The sequence below is a fragment of the Enhydra lutris genome, unplaced genomic scaffold (genome assembly GCF_002288905.1).
Source record: "Enhydra lutris kenyoni isolate GAN:26980312 unplaced genomic scaffold, ASM228890v2 scaffoldscaffold1, whole genome shotgun sequence".
In the NCBI taxonomy this organism is placed as follows: Eukaryota; Metazoa; Chordata; class Mammalia; order Carnivora; family Mustelidae; genus Enhydra; species Enhydra lutris.
This window is the reverse complement of record NW_019154085.1, coordinates 68,622,841-68,632,583: the sequence shown is the minus strand read 5'-3', so window position 1 is coordinate 68,632,583 and position 9,743 is coordinate 68,622,841. Positions and strand designations below refer to the sequence as shown.

General features: G+C 51.7%; 1 protein-coding gene across 2 annotated transcripts; it reads right to left on the bottom strand.

The window, feature by feature from the left end:
* Positions 1 to 6,562: 6,562 nt before the first annotated feature.
* On the bottom strand, positions 6,563 to 9,516 carry LOC111145746 (distal-less homeobox 1). 2 transcript variants are annotated; one of them, XM_022500926.1, is made up of 3 exons: positions 8,844 to 9,516; positions 7,969 to 8,168; positions 6,563 to 6,817 (listed from the first exon to the last, which is right to left on the bottom strand). In XM_022500926.1, exons 1-3 carry the CDS (start codon positions 9,154 to 9,156, stop codon positions 6,563 to 6,565), a joined length of 768 nt encoding a protein of 255 aa, XP_022356634.1. In that variant the 5' UTR covers positions 9,157 to 9,516. The 2 variants fall into 2 exon arrangements, with proteins under 2 accessions (XP_022356634.1, XP_022356643.1); XM_022500935.1 differs by lacking the exon at positions 7,969 to 8,168 and having other exon boundaries at positions 6,741 to 6,817; positions 8,844 to 9,156.
* Positions 9,517 to 9,743: the final 227 nt, after the last annotated feature.

The window sequence follows — 9,743 nt, the reverse complement described above, 5'->3', positions numbered from 1 at the left end:
AAGTGGGGAATGAGTGTTTCTGGGGGGCGCTATCTCGGGATGGTATTGACCAAAGAAGGGCCTAGGGGACAGCGGGGCGGCCCCAACAACCTTCAGCTTCTTTCCTCCTCATTCCAAAGCCTCCAAATAGCAGGCTCCTATTCACACCAACTCCTCAATGCAAAGGCTGCTCCCGCACCCCACTCCCGCCTCTCGCCTCCCGCCCCCTGGCCTGTAAATTCCTGGGCCCAACCCGACTGCTTTGTGAAGGGGGCTTGGGAGAATCCGGGAAAGGGGCCGAAGGAAGGAGGGTAGAAATGGAAATGAGAAAGGAATGAGTGTCGGGATGAGGGTGCGGGAGGTCCGGCTCAGTCACTTTCTTAATAGTTGCCGCATTTAGGGTGGGGGCCCGGGGCTTCCGTGGCATCCAAACCCGGAAAAGCAGGCACGCGGAGAAAGGATTCTCTTCTCGACATGTTCAAGGGGAGAACAGTGAAAATTTGCCTTAGGTGGCCAATTTTCTCATTTGCCCCTATTAAAAGAAAAAGCCCAAGAAATTCAATTAAAGCCACCCTGGCCAAGGCGCTATTTGAGGCATGAATGTCTCCCCTAAAGCTGCAGCAATCATGTGGCATTAGACACTTCCGGAATCCTATAGCCAACCTGAAAAATCCCAGACCCCCTTTTTCCCTAATTTTTGCTCTGATCTGTAATTTTATCCACATTTGCACTAGTTTGAGCATTCTGGCTCTCCCATCTGAAAGCCTGCAATTACTATATAATTCTTCGCAATTTCAGATGTCCTAATATGGACTGTAATTTTTGCGCAAGACAATTTCCTGCTATTTCAAGCATCAACATTGTCAAAGTTGTATGTACATAATAAATGGGAATATCAATGCATAGTTTTTAGCATAACATCTTGACTCCTCGATAATTATATCCGTTCGGAGCCTACGCAGAATTAGCCTGAATTGCATGGTAACTGCTGCTGCTTTAAAATTTTTAAAAATTACTCATAATTTTCCCAAAGATTACCAAGATCTCGAGTGCACAATGTCATCAGCGTAATGAAGAGTAAACATTTATGCTAATAATCTGCAATTTTTTTCATCAGCTATAAAGACAGAGGCTATATAGCCGAAAATTTCAGTCCTATTCTGCAAGCGCTGCGCTGCAAAAAGCCGGCGGCACTCGGAGGAGCCTGGTCCTGGAGACCTCTTTCCACTCTTTCCTCTCAGGATAGGAGGATGGGGCCGGGGGATTCTTTTTGGTTTTCTGGTTTTGTTTTGATCTGGTTTGGTCGGTTTTATATTTCCTATTTTTCTTTATTTTTCCTTTTTTTTTCCTTTTTTGCCTTTTCTTTCCTGTCATTCTCCCAGCCAAATGCCGCCTTCGACCCTTTTGATTTGATCTAGCAAAGATTGTGTCCAGATTATCTGAAATTGACACTGAAGAAGGTAAGGGTGGAAACTGGTTTCATTTTTCAGAGGGTTGGAAGGCTGCGCTGCGCCCGCCGCGGTGGCTCCCGCTCCGGGAGTAGGAGGGTGGGGGAGTGATTATGTATGCACCAGCTAATTCTTCCATCAAAACTTCTTGTCAGCGATGTCAGGATTATTTTTTTTTCCTTTTTATAAAAACACTTGATGTTTCAGGAAGTGTTAATCCCTGAAGGTTGGGGGATGAGGGCGGGGGTAGCAAAAGAGTGGGTGTGGGTGACAGGTTTCTTGAGCCTGGGGAAGGCACCCTTTAGAGCCGTTTGCCTGTCTGCACTGGAGTTGGGGGCTGCTGTGAAGCTGGGGACCGAAGGAGGGTTTCTTTGAGTCATGGGAGGGACAGACCCTTACCCACCATACTGCATTTGATGGAGGTGCCTATGGCTTGTGCGGGATGAGGAGCAGAAAAGTTCGCTTTAGCCTGTGATTTCAGATGTTTAACCCAGGCAGTGGCTTGACAAAACCCAGATAATTCTGAAATCGGTTTTCAAAAGATACAGAATGAAAAAGATAGGTAAGAGGATAATTAAAAAATATATATAGCCGGGAACCTGGGTTGCTTCTTTCCTCTTAATTTTTCTTGGGATCAAGCATCTCAGGTTCCATATCCAGCACCCAGACCTACCTTTCCATAGGTGACAGAAATGGACAATTTCTTCAAGAGGAGCGATTTAGTTATTTCTCCATCAAATGATTCTAAGAATAAATTCATATTTCTGTGCATATTGGTAGAGGAATTTTTAAACTTGTTGTAGCTCTTCAAACTAGCACAGACTAGGCGAAGGCTGAAGGGCCATCTGACCTAGCCCAGGTTCGGATCCCAAAAAGAAAGAAAGAAAAATAAAACATAATAATCGATGAAGGAAAACTGTGAACTATAAACATGTTTCCAGTTTCAGATTTTTAAAATATTGCCTAGACTTAGAACCTGGATTCTTGCACAACTAGACTGCAAGTCCCACTTGCAGGACCACTCAGTCCCAGGCTTATGAAAGCCAAGACCAGTGGGAAGGGGGTTGGGGATTGTTGCTTGTGCCCCTACCGCCCCCCAACCCCTGCCCCTTTTAGAGCTAGTGTGTGTGAGAGAAGATATTAAAGAGGTATCTGTTGTTTGGCAATTTTGCTAAGTCTGTCTTCACTACTTTGACGCTGTGCATTTGCTAATTTGGAGGCCTGGCCATTGACAAGCTTGCTCCATACACCTGCAAGCAATTTGCCGGCTCTGGTACCAGAGAATTGCAGAGATGGCAGCTCGCACCTATTTGATTTTTTTTTCCCTTTTCTCAATGCACAGCAAATTTGGCTTTCAGTGCGTTATCTCTTTTGTTAATGCAAAAAGATTCCCTGGGCGAAAAAATTGCTCATAATTACCAGAGAGATGGGGAAACTGCATTAGAATAAATAAACCTGAAATTACTGTAATTATGTTGTGTTTGATGGGCCCGGCTTGTAATCAAGAAGAGAATACAGTGAAATGATGCTGACCCTCTTGGGTTTGCAGCTGTACGCGCACTTTGGGGTCTTTTTTTGCAGAAAAGAGTCATTTTGATAATCATTAAGCTGTGTGTAACCTATTTCAGAAGTGTTTTAAAATGAGGTTCACATTTTTTGAACAAGGAGAAAAAAATCCCAAAATTGCATTTTGCCATTACAGACTCATACATAAGGAAAGGTTGTGTTTTCTAAGTGACAATTGTTAAGACATAATATTCGAAATCAGTATTTAATCATTATAATGAGGTATTGTTTAAATATAACCACCTTTAGATTATTCATAGTTTAATTAATATACTCATTATGAAAATCTTTGAATCGGATATTTGATGAACTACTTGTCAGTAACAAGGCAGCATTAATTAGGCCTATATTGAGATTAACATTTTTTAAAAGTGCAACCGCTTATAATTATAATAGAGCCTAACTAAAGACCGCCTTCGTTGAGCTAAAACTAATAATTTCTCTATTTGAACTGTTAGCAAGAGATTATTAAATTAGTATAAGCTAATATCTAAAAATATTAAAATCCGCTTGACCAAACAGATTTTGCCTGTGGCTTCAGGCGCTGGGTCCCGGCTGCTGCACCAGAGTTGGATGTGTGAGAGTAACCCACCAAAACCTCCCCTTTAGCAAAGTCACCTCTCCAGGGAAAACCAAATGAGGAAAGTTCCCTACCCCACGGCGGAACCCAGCCTGGGAAATCCTGTCCTCCCTCTCAGCTTTGAGGCCAGTCCGCTCCCGCCTCCGAGATTTGGCCTCCCGGGTTTGCGTTCCGGGTTCTGGAAACCAGCGGGAGAGGAAATGCCCCAATCCCAAGCCCCAAAGGGGCCTCGAGGTCCCCGGCTCCATCCCCCACTATTTCCCCAGCTCCCTCCACCACCGCCCCTCCACCACTTCCCCTCCCCTTCCCAAAGGGCGTCAGAAGAGCCTGGAGCATCTGCTCTTTCACCAGCACCAATTGAAAAATGGGTGCTTGTCACAACACAGATCACTGCCTTCCCCGCTCTGCTCCCCACCGCGCGCTGCAAAGGGCCCCCCAAAGGCGGAGGGCCAGCCCGTACGAAGCAGTGTCGCAAGGCGAGTGCCAGGGAAGCGGGAATCGCTCAAAGCAGCCCGTCGAGGCCCCCAGCTTCCCTGAGCTTCCTCCGCTTGGCTGTGGGGTCTGGGCTTGGGGTTGGGGTGAGACGCCGGGCCACCGGGTGGAGGGAGCCAATCTGGTTCTGGTTGATCGGAGTCCACTTTCTCCCGGAGAGAATTCATCGGAACGTTCCACTGGAGGTGCCCCCTTACTGACATGGCCTCAGGACTGTCGGGCTAGGGTTGGGGGAGTGGGTGGGAGGGAGGTCTTGACTCAGACGGCGCCTGGGTTCCAAGTAGTCAATGGAGTCCTCCTGCCCCTCGGTTGGCACTTCCATCTGGGCGCGGAAAGAAGCTGGTGATCATTATGAGGAAAGGGGCTTCTCGTGGTGGAGCCCAGTGAGTGGGAGTGACTGTGGAGGGGCCAGGTGGCGCCTTGGGACTGTCCCCCGGAGCTCAGTGATCGACTGGGTATAGCCGGACAGACGAGTCCTTCCGGCCCCTTTCTGGTGTCTGGCCGCGTCTTTTCCGTGTTGGGATCGCGCGCCCAGCCGGCATGCAAAAGCCTTAAGGCCAGATCGCGGCGATGGCGAGGGGGGCAAAGTCCAGCGTCCCTGCTTTCAGTCCTCTAGGCTTCCGGCGAGGTAACTGGGTGAGGGGTGGCACTCAGGTCTCCCATGCCAACTGCCTTTGAGCTCTGCTTTCATCTCCTCAGCCAGCCTTCACAGTCCCTTTGGTTCCTGAGACCCGGCTCCGTCACACAGCACCTGTTCCTGATGCCCCCTTCCAAGGACCCTTGCCAGACAGTCGCTGCCCACCCTTCTAACCCAGGTAGGGATCAAACCCCTTAGGGGTCGGAAGCAGAGCAAAATGAACGGTCCCAAACGCTGGGGAGGGCCTTGCCCCTTATTCTGATATGTCCGGAGCCAGGAGTCGCTATCTCTGTCTGCCTTATCTGTCCCTAGAGTTGGAGGCCGGGCCCAGCCCACAGCACCCCTCACACAGCACACCAGACAGCAGTTCTTTCTCCAAACCATAATTTTACTGTCTCAAAGAAACTTTATAACTTATTTACAAAGTTCTTTTTTTCCCAAGATACAAAGCAATAAGTTAACATTCTCAATATAAAACTAAACTTTGACATAGAGAACACAAAACACGGTTGATTTCAATTGATCACATTTTCCAAATTTCACAAGTAAAATGTCAAGATTCTCATTTCACAAAGCATCAGATTTTACAGCCACACACAACAGAACGGAAAAGCTAAGCTTGTGCAACATGTTTACGGAACAATAATAATAACAATAATAATTAACAACAATAATATGTACAGCGATTAGATCCTGCATTGGAGTCTGGGCATCCAGGGCGCTGCCTGGCATTTTTCTGTGGTCAAGCCTCTGGGGATTAGTGCTGCTTTTATCTTTCTTTAAAGCTCACTGGCTTTAGGGCACACCGCCTGTTCTTTTTCTTCACTGCCCATCGGTCCTCTCTGGCTCTCCCCAAGGAGGGAATTAGGATCTTCCTTCTTGTCCAGGCAAAGCGACCAAGTGTTTTTCCCGAGATGAGAAAATTGTGTTGGCTTCATTTCTCTTTTTTTTCTTTTAAAAATAATACTGAACATGTAAAAATGCAAAGCATTAAGTTCCAACTTCTCCATACCAGTGAAGTACAAAAGTTACTGTATAAGTTAAAAATCACCAGGTCCTCCCTATTCGTTTTTCCGGGTGCATTTGAAGTCATCGGTACTCTTGGACCAGGCGCTCCTTGCGCTCCACAGAACTGCGAATTGGCCAACGTTCACCCTCAGGGGAAGTCCATTTCTCAATAAATTAAAACCCCCTCCCTCCAATTTCCCCCAATTCCGCAGCGAGCTACGCAGATGGTTAGGCAGGCCCAGGAGAAAGTCCGAAAGGACCAAACGTCCCAGCACGCCGAACTGAGCGGCCTGCCGGCCCGAGCCTCTTCCAACCTGGTGACTTTTTTCAGAGGCCGCAGAATGAGGACAGCGGACAGACGAGGACCTCGACTTCGTCAGCGCACAGATACAGAGCGAAAGGAGACAAGAGACAGACAGAACAGAAAGGGAAAAAAAAAGCTTTTGCTTTTTCTACATTGTTTTTTGTTTTTTTGTGGGTTTTTTTTTTTTTTTTTTTTTTTTTCCTGATAGTCCCACACAGCTGAAGGTCGACGAATCGGGTCCAGCTGGCTCATCTTGCTGCTCTGGCTGTCTCGGGAGCTTGTGCCTGCGCTCGGAGGCCGCTGTCTGCTGTCACTGCGCGGCGTAGGCCGGGGCGGGGGCGAGGGCGTGGGCGCCAGGAAGTCGCCGGTCCAGACCGCGCGGGGCTCCAAGGAGGTGGCGGGCGTCCTGCCTTCGCTGTTCCTTCTTCTTTGCCCCTGGGCCTTTCTGCAGGCCCAGGGCTTGCGGACAGGGTGGATGGACCGGGAGGCGGGAGGGGCCCGGGCCGGGGGGAGACGGGAAGGAGGCGGGAGGGTGCGGGCGGGCAACCTCACATGAGTTGGGGTTGCTGCATAGCTTCTTGGTGCGCCGAGGGGTACCATGACGTGTAGCTGGGTATGTAGGAACCCGCGCTGCCGCCCGAGCCCTTCCCAGATGACGAGTTGGGGTTCCAGCCGGGCGGCACTGGCGGGGAGCCGGCAGACAGTGCCCGGCCGTTGGCCAGCGCGCTACCCTCCAGAGCCGCCCCGCCCTGCTTCATCAGTTTCTTGAACTTGGAACGCTTGTTCTGGAACCAGATCTTGACCTGCAAGAGCGGACAATAATGTGACTCGGCTAGGTCCACTGTGCCTACCGTGGTCGTCGGGGAGATAAGGGAGCCGTGGGACAGTGGAGAAAAGATCCCCCTCGCCGCCATGCGTGACTGGGCAGTTCCCTGCTGGAGGAGCAGAGCCCCACCACCACCTATAAAAACCAAAGCCTCTGAGGCCAGGCTGCCAGCCGCTGGTGGCCTGCAGGGACAAGCTCTCAGAGAGCCAAGGGGGCGTGGTGGTGAGGAGTTAGGGGGGATCCAGGCCTTCGTTTGTCAGGGACTCAGCTCGACCCTCGCAATTGTCTGGGGGAAGAAGCAGCGCCTGCACAACATTGAGTCTTCAAGTCCAATATGAACATCAATAAAAGAATCGAGTGGAGGAAAGGAGTGGAGGAAATTTATTTGTAATGCCACCTGCTTTCTCTTTGCTCCATCCTTTCTGCCCTTGAGTGAGTCGGGGGCTGATTGAGGAGGCCAAAAGCTTTTGTTAAACTTTTCATTTGGACTTACATCAACCTTTCCTTAGTGTCTGTTTGCTCTCCCCAGCTCTACTCCAAATCCCGGCCCAGACGTTGGAAACCTGATCAGAAAGCCCATGGGCTCCCCAGAGTCTTAGAGCAATCCCAGAAGGAAGGTCCTGTTCCTCCTCCAGGGTCTGGGACTTGGGAGGTGAGAAAGCAGAGGAAAGGATTTCCCCTTACCCCAACCCGGTGAGGAGGAGGAGGAGGGAAACAGAGGCTCCAGCCCAGGCCCTGAGTGATTAGCCACACACTTTGAAGGCAAGGAAGGGATTAAGCCCAGCGTCTATTGTTCCAGTTGTTCGGGCACGTGTGACCTCAGAGTCCCCAAACAAAACGTCTAGGGAAATCCTTCCACGCCCTAATCAGATTGTCCAGGGAGTGAGGGCCCGGCGGCAGGCAGTGCAGAGTACAGAGTGCAGCGACAGAGCCCGGGCAGAGAGAACTAGCGAGGAAGGAGAGACGCAGGGAGAACCAGGGATGGGACACGGACACACACACACACACGCACACGCACACACGCGCGCACACAGTCTCCGACCCTGAGGCCCAGAGAGCCAGAAATGAAGCTCCGGGCGCAGGCCGGCCGCGGGGAGCCCGCTTGACAGAGGGGCAGCGGCAAGGTACCTGCGTCTGCGTGAGTCCCAAGGAGGCCGCGAGCTCCGCCCTCTCGGGCAGAGCTAGGTACTGAGTTTGCTGGAACCTCCGGTTCAAAGCCTGCAACTGCAAACTGGAATAAATCGTCCTGGGTTTGCGGATCTTTTTCCCCTTGCCATTGAAGCGCACTTCACCGCCTTCCACCACCGTGCTCTTCTCCGAGTCAGCCCCTGGAGGGACAGCAGAAGCGGGGGCTGCTATTAATGCAGGGACAGCCTTTAGTGCGGGGAGCCGAGGGCGAGTGGCAACCGAGGGATGGCAGAGGCTGGGCCGACAGAGAACGCTCAAGAAAGTCCGAAAGCCAGGGAAGTGTCCCGTAAAGTCCGAGGGCCGGACCCGGGCCGCTGCAGGCGGACTGGGGCAGTTCCCAGGCGTGCAGTTCCTGCCTTTGCAGAGAAAGTTTGCTATTTTTGCAGGCGGTAGTTGAGGTTTAATTACCCTTAATTGCATACATTGTTTATAGCGCTACGCAATAAATAATTACTGCGACTAATACGTGCACATGTGGGTTTCTGTTTTCCAAAGGGCATTGTGTGCTCCGCGCACAGAGCCGCCCAGAGGCTCAGACAGTGCCAGGGGACGCTCTCGGATTTATCCTTTGCTGCATAGTTGGGAGTTGGGTGGAATTTTTTAAAAAATCTTTTCTTTGCTATGACAAGGATCCATACATAGATTGATACCCGAAACCTCCATTGCTCCGGCGCCCTCCCCACCCCCACCTCTCTCTCCCTCTCTCCCTCCTCTCTCTCTCTCTTCCTCCCCCCCTTCCTCCCTCCCTGCCACCCTCCTTCTCCCTCTCTCCCTTCGTACCCTTTCCTCTCCCTCTCCCTGGCAAGCGCACGTACCTGGGTCCTCCAGGCGGCTCTGGGCGAGGCTGGCGCTGCCCGGGTAGGACTGCACCGAACTGATGTAGGGGCTGGACGCGTGGCTGCTGACCGAGTTGACGTAGGGGTAGCCCAGCGGTCGTGAGAAAGACGAGGCCGAGCTGTAGGCGCCGTCAGGCTGCGAATGGCCCGCCGAGTGTAAACAGTGCATGGAGTAGTGCCCGTGGGACATGGGAGAAGGAGACATTTGCTGGTTGGGTGGCCCAAACTCCATAAACACCGCCTTGCCCGACACGGGGCTGTTGAGACTTTCTGGCATGGTGGTCATGGTCATCTCTTCTCGCGGGGTCTGGGTGTGGGTCTCTCTCTCTCCTCTGCTTCCCTTTTGGGGGTCTCTGTGTTTCTCAGGACAGGAAGGAACCCAATTTAAGCGGAACAGGGGTTTTCACTTTCCATTCATAAGAAAATGGAGTTTGTCTCTTTGAAAAGTCTAAGCATGATGCTGCCGAGCTCCCCAAACTCGCTTCAAAGCTTTGACTCAGCCAAGGTCATAAATATTCATGAGCTGGCGGAGCTGATTGGTCCGCTGTCTTGCATAATCACCGGGGATTGGTCCGAGGCGCTCCGGCTCCGCTGGACTAGAGCGGGCGAGGCGGCCGGGCCTCGGGAGAAACGCGTCCACACTTCCCGGCCGGGGCTCCTCTGCAACAGAGCGCGCCGTGCGGAGCGCACAATGGGCTGCAGCGCCCGCGCCCGGACCTCAGAGGCCCGTGGCTCTTCGGCCTCCCGCCTCCCCGGCGCGCCTAACTTCCCAGAAACCCACCAACCGCTCGGCGCAGCCGCCCTCCCCCCACTACTGTCCCCACCCTCCGCCCGCCCCCCACGCCGGGACAGGGGAACTGCTTCTCCTAGCCGCCGTCA

Bases quoted from the DNA above. Each gene is read 5' to 3' on its own strand.
- LOC111145746 (XM_022500926.1), bottom strand. From the start codon at position 9,156: ATGACCATGACCACCATGCCAGAAAGTCTCAACAGCCCCGTGTCGGGC. The intron at 8,169-8,843 runs GTACGTGCGCTT...CTGTCCCTCCAG, and splicing joins GAGCCGCCTGGAGGACCCAG to GGGCTGACTCGGAGAAGAGC. The intron at 6,818-7,968 runs GTACCTTGCCGC...CCGCTCTTGCAG, and splicing joins TGGGACTCACGCAGACGCAG to GTCAAGATCTGGTTCCAGAA.